Source organism: Brettanomyces bruxellensis, chromosome 8 (assembly GCF_011074885.1).
Source record: "Brettanomyces bruxellensis chromosome 8, complete sequence".
Lineage (NCBI taxonomy): Eukaryota > Fungi > Ascomycota > Pichiomycetes > Pichiales > Pichiaceae > Brettanomyces > Brettanomyces bruxellensis.
Window position 1 is genome coordinate 88592 of NC_054689.1, and position 20906 is coordinate 109497.

Below are 20906 nucleotides of genomic sequence, written 5' to 3' on the forward strand. Positions count from 1 at the left end.
CAATCGCGGATGGTTGCGGAATCATAGATATGTTGTGTTTTTCTTTCCCTATTATCTTTCCTGCTTTTTTCTATTATGATTCTGGAAACCTGATTCCGAAGAATCACACCCCGTTTTTTTGTGATGAACTTCTCAGTACTCCGAAAGATAGTACTTCTCCGGTATTTGAGCTCCGTGAGTCGCTACATTTGCACACATTAATATGCCCCCTTAAGTTTATGGTAAGTGTTCATGTGTGACTTTCAGGTGTATCTGAATGACTATTTACGTTCGGCTTGTCTTCAGAGGATAAAAAACGGATATTGAAGCAAGGTTCGTACTTATTACAAAACTCGGTTCTGACGGAAAAAGTGTTTTTTTTTCCGTCCGCATTTCTGGGCACGGATAAAACAGATATTTTTCCTTTTACATTATTTTCAACCATTTTCGCCAGACACCCCGTTTTCATCCGCTGAACACATGCCGTATCCGTTCTTTTTATGGTAACTGGGATCTTCTCAGTACGATTTCATCCGCGGTCGAACCGATTTCTAGGATTAAAAATTTCTCATGCTTTTACATATATATGGATCGAGCCGTCCTATAACAGCCTTCGGATACTGATCTTATTTTTTGTAATTCATGTATACCTCGTATTCCCTATTATAGAGATTTTAATATTATTTGTCATTTACCATCATATTACTTTGATGATAGCCACTGGGCATCTATAGCATTGCATATATCACTTAAAAATAGTTAGTACAGCTAGAACATTGTTTCCAATTTCAAGTCATTTATTACATTAGAATTGCACATATTAGCATTTATGAAGGACACTACAGATAAAGAAGATATGAGTGAGTCACTATCTTCAGAAAGCTTGGAAACGCAATCCATCGACTCGAACCTGTCACGCGCCGACCTCTCCAGTTTAAGTACATCTGCTGGAGAGGATGTTGGAAGTGGAAGAACTGTTGAGCAGTTGGATTCGGAAAATACAGGGGGTGCACAGATAGGTAGGAGGAGATCTTCGCTCATAAGAACGTTATCGAATAACATTGTGTCGAGAACTTCGACTCTTATGGATGCAGTTAGAGATGATAGTGCATACGCCTCGGCACACGACAAAAAGAGACCAGATTATGGTGCAGAGTTGTACAAGTCACAGAGTATACTTCCGACGGATATAGAATCGCAGAGGGGAGAAAAAGAAGCACCAGCCGAATCAGCATCTGTGTCTGGGGGTGAGTCAGCTGAAACAGTTAGTGAGGTTTCTGAGAAAGAGAAGGAAGAGTTGGATGTTCCACCGGATGGAACTTTTTGGGGATGGACAACTTGCATTTGTATTATGTTGATAAATATGTGCTCGTGGGGTACAAATACCGTCTACGGTGTGTTTCTTGATTATTATGTGAGAACTAGCAGGTTTCCAGGTGCTACGATGGAGGATTATGCATTGATCGGAGGTCTTTGTATTGGTCTGAGTTTCATGCTCATCAGTGTAGCAAATACTTTGATCAGAAGATTCCATTACAGAATTGTGATGGCATTTGGCGCTTGCCTTGTGATTATTGGCTTTTGCACAGCCTCTGTCGCCAAGACAATTACTCAGCTTATCATGCTTCAGGGATTTCTTCTTTCGATTGGCTTTGCATTAACTTCCGGACCAACATTCGTTATGATTCCATCTTGGTTTCTTAAGAAGAGATCTGTCGCACAGGGTATTGGAGCAGCTGGTGTTGGATTAGCCGGTGTTGTTTTCAGTAAGCCTGTCCAACATATGATACAGGAAGATGATAGTCCTGTCTGGGCATTAAGGATGCTTGGTATCACGTGTGGTGTTGTCTTGTTCATATCTATTATTCTTGTTCGTACTAGAAGACCACTGCAGGTTAAGTCTGATTCTTTGCTAAAGACGATATGGCATAATTTCACTCGTTGGGATATTCTCTTCAGGATGCCAATGTTTTGTGTCATTTTCTGGAATTTCCTTTTTAGTCTTTCTTTCTCTATTCTTCTCTTTTCTTTCTCCTCATACAGTACGGCAATTGGTTTGACTACTTCACAAGGTGCTATGGCTACCCTGGTTGAAAGTATTGCCCAAACCGTTGGAAGACCAATTTTGGGCTTACTTTCCGACCGTTTCGGTAGGGCAAACACAACAATTTTTGTTTGCACTTTATTGGGAATCCTTTCCATGGTCTGGTGGATTTTCGTTAAGAGTTATCCAAATTTGATTATATTTGGTTTTGTTGCAGGTTTCCTCATGGGTATTAATTGGGTCAACTTCTCACCTCTCAGCGCTGATGTTGTTGGAGGTGGTGATGATTTGTTGGCAGCTATCTCTCTTCTAACTTTCTTCGGAGGCATGCCACAGATAGTTGCCGAAATTATTGGCCTCAAACTTAAGCGCCCAGAAATGTCGCAACCTTTCTTATATTGCCAGATTTTCGTCGGTGTTGCCAGTATAATCAGTGCTGTGGTGTTGCTACCTTTCAGATGTTGGAAAATCAGTAAGATTCTTCGGGCCAGACAGGCTGCTATATTGGCTGTGGATCCACTTAAGAGGACCGAAAAAGACCGCATCAGACTAGACAGATACCATGTTCTTTTGAAGCCTGGTCTTTCGGGAAAGCTTATGAGAACATTCTATCCTATTAAAGCATGAATTAATGTTCAGTAATGTTTATTTACTGACATTTGTCGTATGCATCACTATTTTTCCTACCCACAAACGTAATAAGGTTTGTATGTACTCTTTCATAAAATAAGAACTTTTCTTGGCATGTTAAATAAATCGGCACTAGTAGCAGCACTTTATTATCTTGTACTTGAAGAGGCAGGCTTCTAATTTTGGAATATAAAGTAATCTTAGTATCACGTTATTCTTTTTTTCATCGGATTTAAATATTGTGAATTAACCCCCACGTTGATACAGTTAAAGAAAAATATATATATAGAACAATGATTTCGCATTATCGATTTTTTCCAAACTTGGAAAAACGTTGTATTTCCGATCAATTTTTTCTTCTGTTTTGATTTATTCACGGGTGTCGAGTCCCGCATAATGTACGTCGTTCCCAACGTTTTTTTCCCCCGAAGTTTATTAACGTCCCATTTTCATGAAAAAAGAATGACTCGTAAGTTTTAACAATTTATATTCATCGTGAACATCGTTATGGTGGTGATATAGAGCTTCTTTACTTAACCACATTTTATGTGTCTTGGCAAGCGCCGTTGTTTTCTCCTATAATTTCAACAAGGATATCATTATTCTTGTAGAATACTGACATTGATCGATCAGAGAGAGATCAAATTTTTCAAAAAAGATTAAGTACAACTTAAAATATAATGGTTCACCCAACCGAGACTTCCGAAGATTCAGCTTCTTCCTTGGAGTCCATCATTTCCGAACTGAGTGATACCAAACATGGCGATAATCGGGAAATTCAGAAGTTAACAAGTGACCCTCATAATGACAAACAGGCTGATGCATATAGTACAAGTGGTAAAATAACTTCACCGTATGAAGATGATGACAAAAACGACACTAAATCTATTTTCAGCACATACTCAAAGCGGTTATTAAGAAGAACGTCTACAGTCTTGGATGCTATTCGAGATGATAACGAGTATGTCATGAGTCAGGAAAAAGGTAAAATAAATCCAGATTTAGGAGATAATCTGTTGTATAATAAAGGTGAGGTTCCTCATTCAGATAACCAGGTAACTTCTTTTGAATTGGAAGCTGTGAAGACAAAGCAGGAGTCTAGTGAGGATGATATCACAAGAACACAAACTTCACAGTCATTAGCATACGATGGTGAGTACAACATTCAAGATATCATTGACAGACCTCCAGATGGTACTGTTACTGGATGGATTTCCCTTATTTGTGTCACATTCATCAATACCTTCAGTTGGGGTGCCAATACATCCTATGGTGTTCTTATGTCGTACTACATGGAAAGTAATCACTTTCCAGGAGCTACTAAGGAGGACTATGCCCTTATCGGTGGTCTCAACCTAGGTCTCAGTTTCATAGCCTGTTCTTTGTCTAATTCTCTAGTCCGCAGATTTTATTACAAGCATATTATGTATTTAGGTTCGGCATTAGTCGTTATTTGTTATTTTGTCGCGGCGGAGGTCAAAACTATTGTTCAATTAATCATTGTGCAGGGTCTTATTTTGTCAATAGCATATGCTTTAGCTGCTGCCCCTAGTATGGTCGTCATCCCATCATGGTTTTTGGAAAGGAGATCATTTGCGAATGGTATTTCGTCCGGTGGTGCGGGACTTGCTGGTTTAATCTTTAGTAGACCAGTCCAAGCAGTTATTGATAGTACAGGTAGCTACAAATGGGCACTACGAATGGTCGGAATTATTTGCGGTGTTATGTTGTTTGTCAGTATATTCTTGGTTCGTTGCAGAAGAAAATTTCAAGTGACTAGTGACATACCAATATGGAAAGAAATATTCCAGAACATTGTTAATTGGAGAATTTATAAGATGCCACCAATCATTTATTTGATCATATGGAATTTTATTTATGGAATAGGTTACGCAATATTGTTGTTTTCTATGTCCTCGTATGGCAGAACCATTGGATTAACAAGTAGTCAAGGTTCATTGGTGACTACGTTACAGAGTGCCGCACAGATGATTGGCCGACCAGCATTGGGATACATTTCATTTTTATTTGGTAAAATCAATGTGACCATAATTTTCACTCTTCTTCTTGGTATATTATCCCTCGCCTACTGGGTTTTCATCAAATCATATGGCCCATTGATTGGCTTTGGAATTATTGCAGGTTTCATCATGGGCGTCAATTGGGTTAACTTTGTTCCTATGTGCTCAGATGTTGTTGGAGGAGGTGATGACTTGCTAGCAGCCCTTTCTGCGCTTTATCTTACAGGTGGTCCACCAATGATAGTTTCCGAAATTATCGGTTTAAAGTTGGAGCAGCCAAATTCTTCTTCGCCCTTTTTCCATCCTCAAATTCTAGTTGGTGTTACTTGTATTGTTGGTGCACTCTGTCTTCTACCATTTAGGGAATGGAAAATATCTCGGATGCTCACTGCTAGAAGTCATCTGATAGAAAAAAGAGCAATGAAAGATCGGCAGCCCGGTGATATGGATCGTCTTAAACGTTACAAATTGTTATTAGACCCGGGTCTAAAAGGTTATATCCTAAGAGTTTTCTATCCAATAAAGGCCTAACAAAAACTCATCTTAAAATCAATTGATGGATATTTTTTACCCCACACCTAAACAGGGGTTATTATCATTATTCTCTAACATCCTCGAGTTCATCATAAAATGTGCACTTCGCAGCACTAGTCCTTGTGGAAAAGAATTTTCTGTCGATTTCGCCCTTAACACATAGGCACAACTAACTCCGAGGTGTTTCATCGCAAGTATAAATAAAATAGAATTATATAGAGAAATTATCGTATCGGGGTTTCTGATATCGCGAAAATTATACGAAAAAAACGCTACTATTGGTTATGGTTTAGTGCTGTTTTCTGCAAGTTTTTTTAGGTCAGTAAATTACCGCTTGGCATTGAATTTTTTTAAGCGTTGCTAACCGAGATGCGAAAATTCAAAATAGGGTTACCAAATTCTGTTTCCGTCCTTTTCTTCCTTTGTTGAGCAAATCTCCGCGTACTACTCATTTCACAATTTTTGCGTACCCCAGAGCCTTTTTTTACTATTATACTATCTATTTTGATTTTTTGCTTTTAATTATTAATACTTTTTTTTAGTCATCAATATATATAAATGAGTTAGTTATCATTTCCATATGATTTGTATTTTCAATGTATTTTCCACTTCAAGCCGGCCTTAACTTTATTACCTCTTTTTTGTTCTTAACGTTTTCCCCTTTATTTTACACCTACATCAAGCGATCGCAAAAAGCTCAAAATTCTACAAGTTCCCCGGTATTAATCCTTAATTCCTAGCCTTTAAATTTATACATAAGCTCCTTTAATTTACAATATCATGACTGAGCAAAATAGTCGGGAAAATATTCCCGGTAGCACAGAAATGGCATCTTCTTTACGCAATGACACCCCATCAGATTCATATTCAAATGCTGGATCACTTGACTCAGATGAAGAAGTTGTTAATAATGAGAACGACACACAACAGTATACAGCTGTTCCTATTACAGGAACGCTTTCTCGAAGAATTCTCACCAGAACGTCTACAATTGTTGATGGTATCCGTGATGATAATAACTATGCCTCACATCGAGAAAGTATGGTTGTTCCTCCTGCGCCCTTTGGTTCTACAAATCCCGAGGAAGACCATTTATCCAGAAAGCTCTCACTTGGTGGGACTAAGAAAGAGCATTTAACGAAGGAGGATACTGATGCTTTAGATAGTTATGATGGTGAATTCAACAAGCAGGATATGATAGACAGACCACCTGATGGTACCTTCTGGGGTTGGCTTTCTGCCGTTTGCGTGTGTTTTATAAACACTTTTTCATGGGGAACGAATTCGTCATTTGGTGTCTTCTTGAATTACTACCTGAAAACGAATCACTTCGAAGGTGCTACAATGGAGGATTTTGCCTTGATCGGAGGTTTGAACTTGGGTCTCAGTTTTATGCTTTGTAACATAGCAAATTCGCTTGTCCGCCGGTTTTATTATAAATCGGTGATGGTGGTAGGTATTATTCTTCTTGTTATCTGCTATCTTTGTGCAGCCGAAGCTAAGACAATCCTTCAGCTTATCATGCTTCAAGGTCTTCTTCTTTCTATTGCTTATGCTTTTGCCGCTGGTCCGTGTTTTGTCATTATTCCAACGTGGTTTCTTAAAAGAAGATCAATTGCCAACGGTATTGCTACCAGTGGTGCAGGTCTAGCTGGAATTGTGTTTAGCAGGCCAACACAAGCATTGATAAATAAAACCGGTAGTTACAAATGGGCTCTACGTATGATTGGAATTGTTTGTGGTGTCATGCTCTCTATAAGTACTATGCTTATTAGATGTAGGCGTTCTCTTATTGTTAAAGCTGACAAGCCTTTCTGGAAAGAGTTGCTGGGTAACTTTACTCGCTGGGATGTTTATCGTCAAAAGCCTGTGCTCTGCCTTGTTTCCTGGAACTTTCTGTATGGCATCTCATATACTATTCTTTTATTTTCCATGTCTTCTTATGCGACAGATATTGGTCTTACATATGAGCAGGGTTCTATGGTGACCACTGTTCAAAGTATCGCTCAGTTTATAGGAAGACCGCTTCTAGGGGTTGTATCCGATTACTTTGGTAAAGTCAATGTCACCATTATTATCACTGTACTTTTAGGAGTACTTTCAATGGTGTACTGGATTTTTGTTCATTCATATGCCTCGCTTATTGTGTTCGCATTTATCAGCGGAATTATGGTGGGCGTTAATTGGGTCAATTTTACACCTCTCTGTGCTGATGTTGTTGGAGGAGGTGATGATTTACTTGCTGCAGTCTCATTTCTCTGCTTAATTGGTGGACCTCCAATGATTGTGGCCGAAATCATTGGTTTGAAACTTAGAAGGGATGGAAGCAGCAAACCTTTCCTCTACTGTCAAATTCTGGTTGGTGTTGCAGCTCTTGTGAGTGCCGCTTTTTTAATGATATTCAGAGAGTGGAAGATCTATCGGATGTTGGATGCCAGGCGGACTTTGATTCAAAAGAAATTAGAGGATAAGCGTGATGTTGATGATATCGCCAGGTTGTCACGATATGACTTTTTGTTACGTAAAAGTGTAATTAGCTATTTTACTAGGATGTTTTATCCAATCAAGGCTTAAGATACAATTGGAAGTTTCTTTTCAGATATTGATTTAGCCCATGGTTGTCCGGTTCATCTCATTTTTAATTATAATTTTCAATAACATTAGAATATCAATTATGCATCACGTCTACCCTTATTAATAACTTTTCGTAGAGAATTGTATTTGTACATATCTGACTTGATGTAAATCAGGGTTGTACTCATTATAGCTTTGATCTACATAACAATACGATGCTTTGTCTGTCTAACTTTGAATGAAATCCTTCTATGTTCCATCTTGAAAAATGTTGGTTCATCCCTACATCATAAGTTCTTTTTGCTATCAAGAAAAATATATATCAAATTCTTGAGACAAGCAAAGATATATATATATAAGCCCGTGTATATGTTCTTATACTGGTTTCTAAAAATTAAATTAAGTGCACAGTTACAACGCCTATTATTTTGTTTTCATCTATATTATGTTTCCATCCAGATCAATATTTATACGGCAGTTTTCCAGCGCAACAAGAAGATTAGTTCAATCTTCATGCAAAGAAGGAACACCAATACATCTAGATATATACAAAAGTGCGCAACCATTAATTGCAAAGAAGGATGAAGAATATCCGAATTGGCTATGGACACTTCTAAACAAGGATGAGCAAATGGAAGAACTTCAAAAAACTGACTACTTCAGGTACAAGCGAAAATTGATTAAAAAGCGTAATGTTGCTCGCTGTAAGAACAACAACTTTATGGCAAAGATGTAACTGCTAGAAAGAGCAGGGTTATTTATATTTAATGTTTTGGTTTGGTTGTTGGTTCCCTTTTGTGTTATTAGAGTTCTGTACATACATAATTCATACTTACGCATTTTGAATGCGACTTTAGGATTAGAGTTCGTGATGTAAGCAGGGTTTTTAGTATATGGAAGCAACTTCTTTATCTCTGAGGGCTACTAATATCTGTATATATATATACTATCTTTGTTTATTAAGAAAAATATGTCAAACCTCTTCGAAAATGCTTTTCCTTATGTTTAACTAAATTCCCAATATAAAAAAAATTATGTAGATGATAAAGGTCTCGAAAAAGCTATCCACCTACCTGGTCCCAGAAGCAGTGATAAATATTAAACAACTTTATATCTTCTTTTAGGTGTATAACCTGATGGTACACATCTTTATCAGAAATGCCCTGGCCAATACTGAACAATGTCGTACGGAAAACCTTAATAACAAGCAGCAAATGTTTTCGCCGGTCTGTTTCTGTTAGCGGTCGGCTGATCAAGAAATCTAGCATTACGAAAGGGGAAAAACCGAAAGAGAAGAAGTCGGGATCTCCATTTTCCAATTCATTTTCCTTTCAATTGTTCATCATTGTTGGAGCTATGGGTGCTGGTTATTCCCTTGGAAAGTCTTTTGTTACAGAGAATGCTCCGGCAGATCTTTTTCCAGCGGGGTCTACAACTGCCATTAGTAAGATCAAAAAAGCAGACAAATCTTCAGAGTATGGTGGATATGATAAGTTTAAAAGATGTATTTTGCGTATCTTGGAATCTCAGAAACTAGAAATTGACCAAAAGAATTATGAAAACAAAGCACTTTATGATAATCCGTTTATCAGTAAAGATATCTCAGATGTGATGAATTGTGGAGAAAGTATCCAAGAGGTTTTTTTCGGTAAAAAGGTTAAGAATTTGCAACAAAAGCAGTATGTGTTTTACCCTGAATCTACCGAGCAGGTATCTGCAATTCTTAAGAACTGTCAAGAGTTTCACATTCCCGTTTTCACATCAAGCGATTCTTATAATTCCAGCCTCAAAAGTACCGGTGGTTATAGATTGAAGATTGATTTTTCCAGGCTCAACAAAATCGACAAAGTTGATCAGCATACCGTGAAAATTCAGGTTGGAGCTGAACCAACAGCTCTTCGTGATAGGATGAATGATATGGACTGTGATACTCTGTCCAATTTAAATTCATTGATAATATTGTGCAGTTTATTGGGCATTCAGCTTCCATGTACTAAAAGCCAATTGTTGTGCAATAAAATTGATAAATCTTTAATAGAAAGTGTGACAGCTGTCCTTCCAGATGGTACGATAGAGAAGGTGAATCGCTTTTCGAAAGATCCAAACGAGAATCGAGCTTTCAATCTCCTTCTTTCATATGAGCCCAATTGCTGTATAATTACAGATGCCATTTTAAGACCGAAAAAGGAAAGTGCTTTTTCGCTCTATGTCCTTGGCTTTAAATCTTTACTTTCCGTTGATGACGTGGTCAATAAAATCAAGTCGATTATTCCTGATATTGATATATCATTTATTGACAGTGTGAAGTGTCCTCAGATACAAAGTGCTTTTGGAGCATATCGAACGCTTTGTGTATTTAAGCTAAGTAAAGGTAATTACTCGAAGCTTGGTTCAATTTTTGATGGCAAATCAGATGAATTTAAGACGTTTAAATTTGATTCAAAAGATTATATTTCATCGACTGAATTTCACTACTATTCCAATTTGTTAAGTTCAGAATCGAATAGAAATAGGAAAGCTACAAGCGCACTTATAGTTTCTCCAAATATTGTGCGTCAAGATCCACAGACATTCTACTCGATGAGCATGATGGAAGAAACAAAACTTTTGGATTCAACAAATGATGGAGTTGATGTAAAAAGAGACTTATTCAGGCGAATCAAATTTAGTCTTGATCCGGCAAGAGTTTTGAATCCGAATGTTGAAATACAACTTGAGCCTAACGATGATAAAGAACCCCGTAAATAATTCCACAGAAGATCATGATCTTTACACATGTGTACATAGTTACGTTAAAATTATTCATATTTATACCTGTTTTCATACGTCTAATTGATAGATGAAAGAAATCTGTATAATAGTTGTAAATTTGGTTGGTCATGGATTTGGATCAAGGACTACGGTTACCCCATACTATGGCTTGTGTACATCCTTACATTCGTTTCAAGCGATTTACAATTGTAAGTGGCCCAGTATGTTTATAATTGTCGATCCGTGAAGTGATCTGAGAGTCCTTAACATTCCATAGTTGCGAGGCTTAATTTGTTCCTTTAATACTTTATTTCTTCATACGTTAAGAAAAAAAAAACCGTTTAGTAGTGTATGGAGTGGGCTTTACAATTACGTAACTTAAATTACGCAAGCGGAGGAAAAAAAAAAAGCAACAGCTTAGTTTCGGGCTACAAGATAAGGTATATAGAGGATTTGTTTTCCTTGTACTTTCTAGTGGACATCTTAAGTTTTATGTTTTCATCATGATCTAAATTTCGTTCTTTAAAATTGGTATTAAATAAATGAGGTTTTGCAAAGTTAATTAGCGCCATAGTGAGTTGTTCCCTATTCCCTTTGTATGTGCCGTGAGCTAAAGAAAATTCGCTGTGGTTAGGAAAAAAAAAATATTTGTATTAAGTAAAACAGTATTTGAACTACGGCAACTAAGGATAACCATTTTCTTTTACGCTTTACCCGAACACTATTATATTTATTCGCTCGCTTCATTAAAAACGATCGACCAAGTTTGTATACTACTAAATAGTACACAAGACTTTATTTTGTGATTCATCAGTGATTTTTATTACCCATACAGATATATTTTACAATCTGTTTACATCCGAAATTTTTCACCACGTTCAATTTTTCCATTAATGGCGAACAAGAAGAGTTCTTCAAGCAAAGCGGAAACCTTGAATCCATTGCCGGAATCATCCAATGGGAAGCTTTTTGGTGTAAATGGAGAAAAGGCGGTTTTTCCAACGACACCAATTATTGATAATAGTGCACTGAACGACACCAACTCAGTTGATGTCTTGCCAGCATCTAATCTCTCCTTGAACAATAGCATCGTAAATGATGCATTTCCTTCCGATGCTGCTGTCGATTCACTTCTACTTGATGGCACAACAAATCTGAATCCAAATGTGCCGTTGTCAAATATCCATGCAAACCAACAGGCTCGTGTTTCCGCTTCTAATGGTAGTGGCCAGCCAATTATAACAACTCCAAGTTCAATAGCAAGTACGCCAGGGTCCAAGCTTTTAAATCCAGATCCTACGACAGATGTGCTTTTATATGGGAATAATAACAATATTAATAATACAAATAGCTATACACTTTCAAGGTTCAATAGTATGACAGATGATGCACCTGCGGCTAAACACAGCAGGAAAAAGTCACGTTCTTCAAAATCAAGCAAAAAGAGTTCGAAAAGTTTGGTTGGAGGTATCACAGATTCGCGTTTTGAAGTTGGACCAAAGGAATATTTTGGCTCATATTCGTCCCATCCCAGAAGTCTTGCAGTTAAGAAGATTAAGGGGAAAAAGGGAACATCGGCTCCTAAAAGACCCGCGTTTGTGATGAAATTGTGGAACATGGTGAATGATAAATCGAATAGCAAGTATATTTCGTGGATGTCCGATGGGAAAGCTTTTCAAGTAAATGATAGGGAAAGCTTCATGAAATATGTTCTTCCAAAATACTTCAAACATAACAATTTTGCGTCATTTGTGCGACAACTTAATATGTATGGCTGGCACAAGATACAGGACGTGAACTCGGGGTCTCTGTTACAGGGTGATGAGGTGTGGCAGTTTGAAAATCCCAACTTCGTACGTGGCAGAGAAGATTTACTTGATCGTATAGTGAGAAATAAGCCAACAAAGGAAACAGAGGAAGACGAGCTGGATATTAATGCACTTTTAGCGCAGCTGGAATCTATGAGAAAAAGTCAGAAACTTATTGAAGAAGACCTGAGGCGTGTCAGAGAGGACAATGAAATGCTATGGAAGGAAAATTATTTAGCCAGAGAGAGGCACAAAGCACAATCCGAAACGCTCAACAAGATTCTGCGATTTTTGGCCACTGTGTATGGCAGTAATAGTGCCAAGTTTTTGGATCATATGAATGGTCCTGGTTCACCAGAAGCTCTTAATTATCCAGAAAAGCCGTCTTCCGCCCTTCAAACGCAGGATGTGTATAACTATAACTACGGACCTCAAGTGTATCGTCCAAGATCGAATACAGCTTCAAATGGTCGTCTCTTGATCAGTAACGAAGCTTATTCGTCAAAGGCTCCATCTGCAACGTCCATCAAAGATATGAGTCAAGCTATGGCTAGGGATGCAAAAGCCTCCCAAGAGGCTCAGGAAATTCAGGAAATTCACAGAGGACCTGAAAACAGAAATGATCCTTACCTCAATGATACTCTTTTGCCTCAATCTCCAGCTCTTGCTAATTCTCCTAAAGGATTCTTCCCGGAATTGGTTCATACTCCACAAATCAAATATCAGCCTTTGGCTATCAACCAAAGTCAAACAAATAATAGGGGAGACCTTTTTGGAGCAGATAGTTTTAATGATGTACAGCAACAAATTCCACAGCAGAATCTACAGCATCAACAACATCGGTATCAGCATCAGCATCAGCATCAGGAAGCTGGAAGAAGTGATTCCCTAATATCTAGGCCAGAGGAATTGATGGGTAATATTCATAACCAGCTTAATAAAAATCAAGGAACTCTCAAACAAGTTAATGATTGGATTACAAAATTGTCTGGAAAGCCTAGTGAAGAAGTGTTAAGTGGCTCGCAAGATGAGTTGAATGACCTATTAATGCCCCAATCTCTGGAAATGAACGATAACGCCGGAGATCTTAACGTTCCTGACGTTGCCACGAGCAATGGAAATGATAATTCAGAAATTACCAGTAACAGGATAAATGAATTATATGATGAAATTGAAGATAATCTCAAAGACTCTCCTTCTAATGTTTCACAAATCGGAGGCCCGAGATCTACAAATGGTCACAAGAGGAAAGGAAGCAGTACGGGTATACCAAGTTCTGGTTCAAAAAAGCAGAAGTTGTGAATTTGTTTTCTCTTGAGGTTAGTTTATACATTTAATGGATTCTTGTGTGTAAAGCATGATGCTTTTCTTCCACAGATGTATGATATCTGCGCATATTTGTGGGTTTCTTTTTCGTCTCACTGTTGATTTTGCTAATAAGTGGCATCCTAATTTTGGTTTTAAACTGTTGGTTTGATTTTACATATGTTTTCATTTCATCAATTGTTTTTACATTAGTGGCTGTTCTTCAATCACGTCTATTTGTACCTCAACGTGTAACTTTTTTATTTCCTTCTGGAATATTCATTATATTAACGGGGAAGTGCCTAAATCCACTTTTAAAAACTATTTATTTGCATGCTTAAATACAAGACCTTCTTCAGTTAGGATCTTTTGCCTAATATGTCTGTAGGGTTGATATTGGATTTATTTAATCCAATTTCTACCATCGATGCCGCTTCTTTAAATGATGTTGATTGATCATCCAATCCGATAGGTAGGAAATCCGATTTTACAGAATCTGAAGGCCATCTGAGGTTATTAAAAAGTTTGTGGCGCATGAGGAAATCAGAATTGTTATACTCTGTAGGTTTGAAATTTTCATCTCCATTCAACTTTGCATAAGCAGTTAACCTATCAATGGTCTTACGAGTAAGAAAGGTGGGGTTTCGGGATTCAGCCGTCAAAATGTAGACCATAATATGTACAAGATGATTCCAGTTTCTAAAATAAGGTATGTGAAGAAGATATTGATTCAAAAATTCATGTGCAAGGAACTGTGTGGTTTTTATATTAAATCTCTTCGGAAAAAGATTGTTGAATGCAATGCAATTGTATAATTCTCTTTTACCGGCAAAATAATCGATAAAAACGACAAAAGATCCACCATTTAAGGATTTTCTGTTGACTTCAAATTTCGTGTTAATTAAAGACCATGCCTCATTCACTCTTTCATGTTTCAAATAGCATCTCAATAATTTGTTTAATTGAAATGGCGTCATTGTGTTCTCATTGATTCCAGACCTTTCGAAGTATTCTAATAATTCCTCTGGGGTGCATACTTCAGATAAGCAGAATATCGCACTTGGTAGTATAGGTTTATGCGATATTCCGAACGCGTTCATCATGTCTAGTAACTTAATCTTAGGTGATATGTGATGCATAACCCTAAAGATATAGTACCAGGTGTTGGTATTTGCCAGGGTATTGTTATTTTTCATCTTCTCAAGTCGTTTCAAACGGGGAATATAGTTTGAATTGTATAATGAAACAGAAAGCAATGCATTATCAAAATCAACATCATGGTTAACATCAGTATGTTTATCCATTATCTTAAATATTTCCCCTGCCAAGTCGTCTCTGACCATGAAATGAAAGTAAAGAACAATTAACAAAAATGATTGCTTAGTCAAAAACTCAGGAACGGATTGAACAATTTTCAGAAGGGTTTTATTAATGAAATCTCCAGCTGAACTTTGGTATCGATAAATTGTCAATTTTTCAATATACTCATTTATCCCCTTTCGATCTTTAATTTCATCGACGTTTGGTAGATACCTCACTCTCCGTCTGTCTGACATCTCAATATAGGGAAATTTCGAAACTGGAACTTGGCCTTTCATAAAGGGTGAAATATCATCAAGCTTTCGAATTATTTCGTCCTCCAAAACTGTATTCACACCAACTTTTAACCTCTCTGGTATTAGTATATTCTTCAACGGATGAATAGTATCAGTCTTCCCCGGGAAACACTCTTGCGTATTGCGTAGAGAAACTCCATCACTGAAAAATCTAATTCCTACCGGAATTCTAATGCTTTTAAAAAGACCAAAAACTTGCATAGCATGCGTCGAAACAACATCTTAACACTTCATAGGATAAGGAACATTCGATAATGAAAAGGTTCTGTACGAAATTGTACTAGCACTTGGCCCAATGCCAAAGATATGAAAAAAAAAAAGTCAAAAAACAAATGCGATCTCCGAGGATTGAACTCGGGACCTTCAGATCTTCAGTCTGACGCTCTCCCGACTGAGCTAAGCTCGCAACTACATATTTTGTAAATGGTCGGACTGAAGGTAACAAAATATTATTTTCAATAACCTGAAGTATAAGGATTCTTTAGATGATTACCAAATCCTGTCAGAGTTATGTCGGAGTTAAGAGAGACCTTATGAGTTACTCCCGGGCTTTAGCTATCAAACTCCTTCTTTAATAGAACTAATAAGAACCTAGCAGTCGGGGAGATTCAGACAATTGTAAGGTCGGTTACCTAAGTGGGTGGATATAAATGTACCAAGTGGTCTGTGTGATAATGTTAATGCCTTTAACATTCTAACAATTGTGTATGTATCACCATAGAAGAAAATGAATTTACTTCCTTTACTCTGTTACCATCAAAGTGGAGTCGAACTAGTTGTATTGCAAAATAGGCTATCGGGTCTCGTCCCTTCGTAGAAGAAACAAGTTATATAAAAAGAGGTAAAGTAAAGTAAAAATAAAAAGGAAAATAAAGTGAGGTAATCATACATAATAAAAAAAAAGATTTAATTCTCAGAAACAGAATTATGATCGCGCATAATTATTTTTCTGCTGATTCCCTAACATACACAGTTAGTGCATTTTATCCAGGATTGTCTCTATTAGATATTATTCTAAATCTTCGTTATTTTAGAATAAGTTCAGATCTCAAAACAAATAAATCTAATGACATATAATAATAGATTACCTAATACTAGGTAATATTCTCATATGTCCGACAAATGAATTTACTTCCTTTACTCTGTTACCATCAAAGTGGAGTCGAACTAGTTGTATTGCAAAATAGGCTATCGGGTCTCGTCCCTTCGTAGAAGAAACAAGTTATATAAAAAGAGGTAAGTAAAGTAAAAATAAAAAGGAAAATAAAGTGAGGTAATCATACATAATAAAAAAAAAAGATTTAATTCTCAGAAACAGAATTATGATCGCGTATAATTATTTTTCTGCTGATTCCCTAACATACACAGTTAGTGCATTTTATCCAGGATTGTCTCTATTAGATATTATTCCAAATCTTCGTTATTTTAGAATAAGTTCAGATCTCAAAACAAATAAATCTAATGACATACAATAATAGATTACCTAATACTAGGTAATATTCTCATATGTCCGACAGTCTCAAGAGTGAAAGTAATCTTGAGGGAAAAGGAAATAGTTGTAAAGAAGAGAAAAAGACTGTCTTATATAGACGATCTGTCGGAACCTATGAGTTATAATAATGTTTTATATGTTAATAACGCATAAAGGTTCAACTGGTATTTGATTTATAATATGTGAATCAAATTAATGTTCAGACAGATATAAGAAATAATTCGCGGGGAAAATTTTCCTGTGAAATAAATTTCTCCCTAATCTACTTTCGGCTGAGAATGACCTATTCCACTTCTGCGGAAAAATATCTCTTATATGTATGTACTACTTTTTCCTTATATACTATGTGTCTCTTAGAAGGGACGACGACTTTATTGTGTAATTTGCAATACATATTCATATAAGGAAATCCATCTTGAAGTGAACCTTCAGCTGAAACCAAGAGTAACCTTCGGGTTCTCGCTGGATTACAAACGTGTTCGTAAGGACCCTATTTTGTTATGGGGGTCATTCTATGCAACAGAAGTCTTTTCTATATCCGAACTATATGGCCAATCCCATTCATAACCTTGGGCATCTGCGCGCTCGGTAGTGCTACGGCACAGAGATATATGAGCAATTAAGCAGATACAAATGTCACACGGGATTTACATACTCTGACAATTTCGGTATTTTATTGTAGTATGTAATAAAGATTATGTATAATGATATACAAAAGGGAATATTTTCACTTTATATAGATGTAGTTCTCGTATTAATCAGATGATATAACAATACCATCCTTACTTACTTGAACTCTATTGCTCGAGGGCTTCATTGTTTTGACATTTAAAAAAGAACACGCAAAAAAACTTACAGAAGTAGAAAACGCTAAGAATAAGAACAAGAGAGATAAGAATAAGAGAAAAGATAACAAGAAGAAAAAAATAAGAAAAACAAATAAACAAGTCATTTAAACAAATATAACATTACTTCAAATTATAAGTTGAGCATTATTATTAAAATATAGAAAATTGGTATCAATAATATCAACAGAATCCAAAATTCTGATAAAATTTACACATTCAAAATGTTCTTTAAAGAAGTACTACGGGATCAGCCCATAGCCATTTCTTTTCCAAGTACTGTGAAACTAGCGTTAGAAAAAGAAGTACCGGAATTTCTATTAAGGGACCATAAGTTGCTGCAACAGCCTGTGAGCTGTCAGACCCATACAAAGCAACTGAAACTGCCAGTGCAAGTTCAAAATTGTTTGAGGCAGCGGTGAATGCCTGCGTAGTAATATCTTGATACTTTGCAGAGCAGCATCTTTTCCATGATTTCCCATTCAACGAGCTCGAATCTAAAAGCTGCTTTTCGCACCCACAATGAGGAGCAGCTTCACATGAAATAGCAGTAAATTTGTAATCACTTCCCCTTCCTAGATACCATCTTAACCCAATAAACGTTCCAAACCAAGTAACGGTAAAATAGGCAATTAATGGAATAAAACACCTGAAGGAAACGCCAATAGTATTGATAAATGAATCACCCTTTTCAATAAATATTACAATAATGGTGTAAAGTAGGCCTATTGTACCACATGGAGAAATGAATGTCATAACCTTTGAATCAAACCTTTCCCTTCCAAAAACAAGCACACCAAATCCTCTAATAAAAATTCCCGAAGCAAACGGGATTCCTAAGAAAAAACCAACAGTTTTAGCTACAGTGGAATATAATCCTGATATCCCATCTATGTCAACGGAGTGTTCGTTGAAAGTGCTTCCCCGGCCCATTATATCACAGAAAAAAATCTTATACGGGGCGTAAATAAGAAGTTGGAGAATGCTATTCATGATGACAATGATTGCACAAAGGCTTTCATTCCCTTTGGCAATCCTGTTCCACAGCAAAACCATTGCGATGCATCTGCCAATTCCGATTAAAATTATACCGTTCATATAGGCTTTCACGTCGAACAGGGTTACCCAGGCAAGACAAAGCATGCAAAATGGACAAACAATCCAGTTCAAAATAATTGATATACAGAGCTGCTTAAGCAAGTTGTGCCGTTGATCACCAGAGATGTTGAACAAAACGTCCCATCTAAGGCGACACAATGGTGGAATAATCATGATTACCATACCGATTGCCAATGGAACGGAAACATTTAAAACTGAAACTCCTTGAAATGCCTGTCTAGAACCTGGACAATATTTTGATATTATCGTGCCAACAACGATGGAACAAATTATGGCCACAGGCAATAAGCGATCAGACCACGAGAGAGACCGCCATATATCACGGATACGAGAATTAGTCTCGGACATTTTAAATATCAACGATCACAGCTTAGATAATCTTGTTGGGTCTCAATATATTTAAATATAGTATCTAAATTATGGGAGTAATTTATTTAATTAATTATTAAATGATATCATATGAAAGGATAATATAGCTCAAGGACTAAAATAATTATATTATTTTTTGAATATCTGCCAATCTTATCTATCCATGAGAAAAAGGCGTTTGCTTGATTACCAATTCTGAAATTTCTCGGACCCCAGTGGCAGGTACATAAATTGAATATTGTCCGTGTATTTATTTCTTCACAATCCTCATGCTGTGCACAATATAATAACATTAATCATTAAATATTAAGCTGATATGTGGATAAGGAACCGACATTTGTTGGGTGAACATGCATACTTTGACAATCTTGATACTATTAGATTATCATTTCTTGTGGAGTTTCTCTTAAACCATGTCGGTGATAATAAATTGATACTTTTAAAATGATATACTTTCAATATCAATCCTCAATTGAAGTTGTGGTCTGATATTTGAATCATATTTCACAAAGATCATCACACAACTTTATGATATGGTAGCGTTTGACTTAAAAATTTACCCCATTATATCTCCATTCAAACTCGAGTGTTGCCATTTGATCTCTCTTGATTGGTTTGAAGTTTCTGTTTTAGTTAAAACAAAATTCGATTACAAGCAAAATACAAAATGTAGATAAACAATTCATCAAGTTCTTTGTGATCCTGCTTGACGCACTAAATAAAGCAAGCTTATTGAGACAAGTTGCGATAACATCAATGCGTTTTAGTTTCAAACCAAATTTAAATACAGATATGGTTAGACTATTAGTATGCCCTAAAGTACTGTATTCCATATTGCGGTTGAAATCACACTAATCAAATAGTAATGTAAAATATTATATGCAAAGCAGCCAAACTTAATCTTGCTTTACCTTGCAACAGGGAAGAATGTCATCATATTTAGAAAAGAGGCTTCTATTTCCTTGAAAGAAGAATTTAAATCAAAAACCATTGGCTTTTTTAAAAAGTAGGAATCTTAAATGTAAAGATCCTCTTCATCGTTTGTTATCCTATTCAAGACCTTATCTTTGCTCTTCGAATACTCGACAGGATAATACTTCTTCATTTTCTCGGTATATTTTTTGGAAAGAGTAGCACTTTGCTTGAGATTATCAATAATTTCTGGTATATCTCTTTTCAATTGTTCATACTTTTCTAAATGTTGTCCGAGACAATCCCTTAGTTCCCTAATTGTTTTCAAAAGTTCCTGTTCTACACTGTTCATCTCCCCAGAAATCTGAGATTGTTGTACCAAGGATTTGTCTAGATCTGATGACTCCAGTGAGTTATATAACGACTTCAGCAAATATTCCACTGAGTTAAACTGCCCTCCTATAAATATAGAATCATGGGAAACCCTGCTATTGTCTGTGTTAATCACCATCTCACTCACACGATTGTCTTCTGTAATATTTGAATGTGAAACCTCCTCTTCTAAATCTGATGAGCTGGATAAGGTAGAACTTTCTGTTGAAGACTCAGTGTCTGGGTTAACTTCAAACTGTAGAGTGTCAATTGATGGATTGTTCTCTCTAGGATAAGAGTTCGGCAGCATGATGTAGTAATACAATACCTAACCGGTGAAGAACTCAAAATAACATATAAAATATGGATTTACGATACTGCAATTTATTTCGAATAAATAGTCTTGAACATAATACCATAGTAACAGCTAGTGCAAAGATATTAGATGTTTGATTATAAACATATTACGGTGTTCGGGTTATTCAATTGACGGGTCAAATAATGTATGGATGTTCTAAATACTTCTGTAATTTTA

At 36.5% G+C, this 20906-nt stretch overlaps 8 protein-coding genes and 1 non-coding gene across 9 annotated transcripts; 5 read left to right on the forward strand and 4 right to left on the reverse strand.

Moving 5' to 3' along the window:
• Positions 1 to 808: 808 nt before the first annotated feature.
• BRETT_000258 (uncharacterized protein) lies at positions 809 to 2650 on the forward strand (the record flags this gene model as incomplete). Its single annotated transcript, XM_041278828.1, has 1 exon — positions 809 to 2650. One exon carries the CDS (start codon positions 809 to 811, stop codon positions 2648 to 2650), a length of 1842 nt encoding a protein of 613 aa, XP_041137042.1.
• A 683-nt stretch (positions 2651 to 3333) lies between these two features.
• Positions 3334 to 5205, forward strand: BRETT_000259 (uncharacterized protein; the record flags this gene model as incomplete). Its single annotated transcript, XM_041278829.1, has 1 exon — positions 3334 to 5205. One exon carries the CDS (start codon positions 3334 to 3336, stop codon positions 5203 to 5205), a length of 1872 nt encoding a protein of 623 aa, XP_041137043.1.
• A 783-nt stretch (positions 5206 to 5988) lies between these two features.
• On the forward strand, positions 5989 to 7782 carry BRETT_000260 (uncharacterized protein; the record flags this gene model as incomplete). The annotated part of the gene is made up of 1 exon (XM_041278830.1): positions 5989 to 7782. One exon carries the CDS (start codon positions 5989 to 5991, stop codon positions 7780 to 7782), a length of 1794 nt encoding a protein of 597 aa, XP_041137044.1.
• A 1158-nt stretch (positions 7783 to 8940) lies between these two features.
• BRETT_000261 (uncharacterized protein) lies at positions 8941 to 10530 on the forward strand (the record flags this gene model as incomplete). Its single annotated transcript, XM_041278831.1, has 1 exon — positions 8941 to 10530. The coding sequence occupies one exon, from the start codon at positions 8941 to 8943 to the stop codon at positions 10528 to 10530; it is 1590 nt and encodes a 529-aa protein (XP_041137045.1).
• Positions 10531 to 11426: 896 nt separating this feature from the next.
• On the forward strand, positions 11427 to 13643 carry BRETT_000262 (uncharacterized protein; the record flags this gene model as incomplete). Its single annotated transcript, XM_041278832.1, has 1 exon — positions 11427 to 13643. One exon carries the CDS (start codon positions 11427 to 11429, stop codon positions 13641 to 13643), a length of 2217 nt encoding a protein of 738 aa, XP_041137046.1.
• Positions 13644 to 14005: 362 nt separating this feature from the next.
• On the reverse strand, positions 14006 to 15463 carry BRETT_000263 (uncharacterized protein; the record flags this gene model as incomplete). The annotated part of the gene is made up of 1 exon (XM_041278833.1): positions 14006 to 15463. The coding sequence occupies one exon, from the start codon at positions 15461 to 15463 to the stop codon at positions 14006 to 14008; it is 1458 nt and encodes a 485-aa protein (XP_041137047.1).
• A 132-nt stretch (positions 15464 to 15595) lies between these two features.
• Positions 15596 to 15668, reverse strand: BRETT_000264. Its single transcript has one exon. It is a non-coding gene; the product is annotated as a tRNA-Phe (tRNA).
• A 2162-nt stretch (positions 15669 to 17830) lies between these two features.
• Positions 17831 to 19066, reverse strand: BRETT_000265 (uncharacterized protein; the record flags this gene model as incomplete). The annotated part of the gene is made up of 1 exon (XM_041278834.1): positions 17831 to 19066. The coding sequence occupies one exon, from the start codon at positions 19064 to 19066 to the stop codon at positions 17831 to 17833; it is 1236 nt and encodes a 411-aa protein (XP_041137048.1).
• Positions 19067 to 20102: 1036 nt separating this feature from the next.
• BRETT_000266 (uncharacterized protein) lies at positions 20103 to 20681 on the reverse strand (the record flags this gene model as incomplete). The annotated part of the gene is made up of 1 exon (XM_041278835.1): positions 20103 to 20681. One exon carries the CDS (start codon positions 20679 to 20681, stop codon positions 20103 to 20105), a length of 579 nt encoding a protein of 192 aa, XP_041137049.1.
• Between the last annotated feature and the right edge of the window lie 225 nt (positions 20682 to 20906).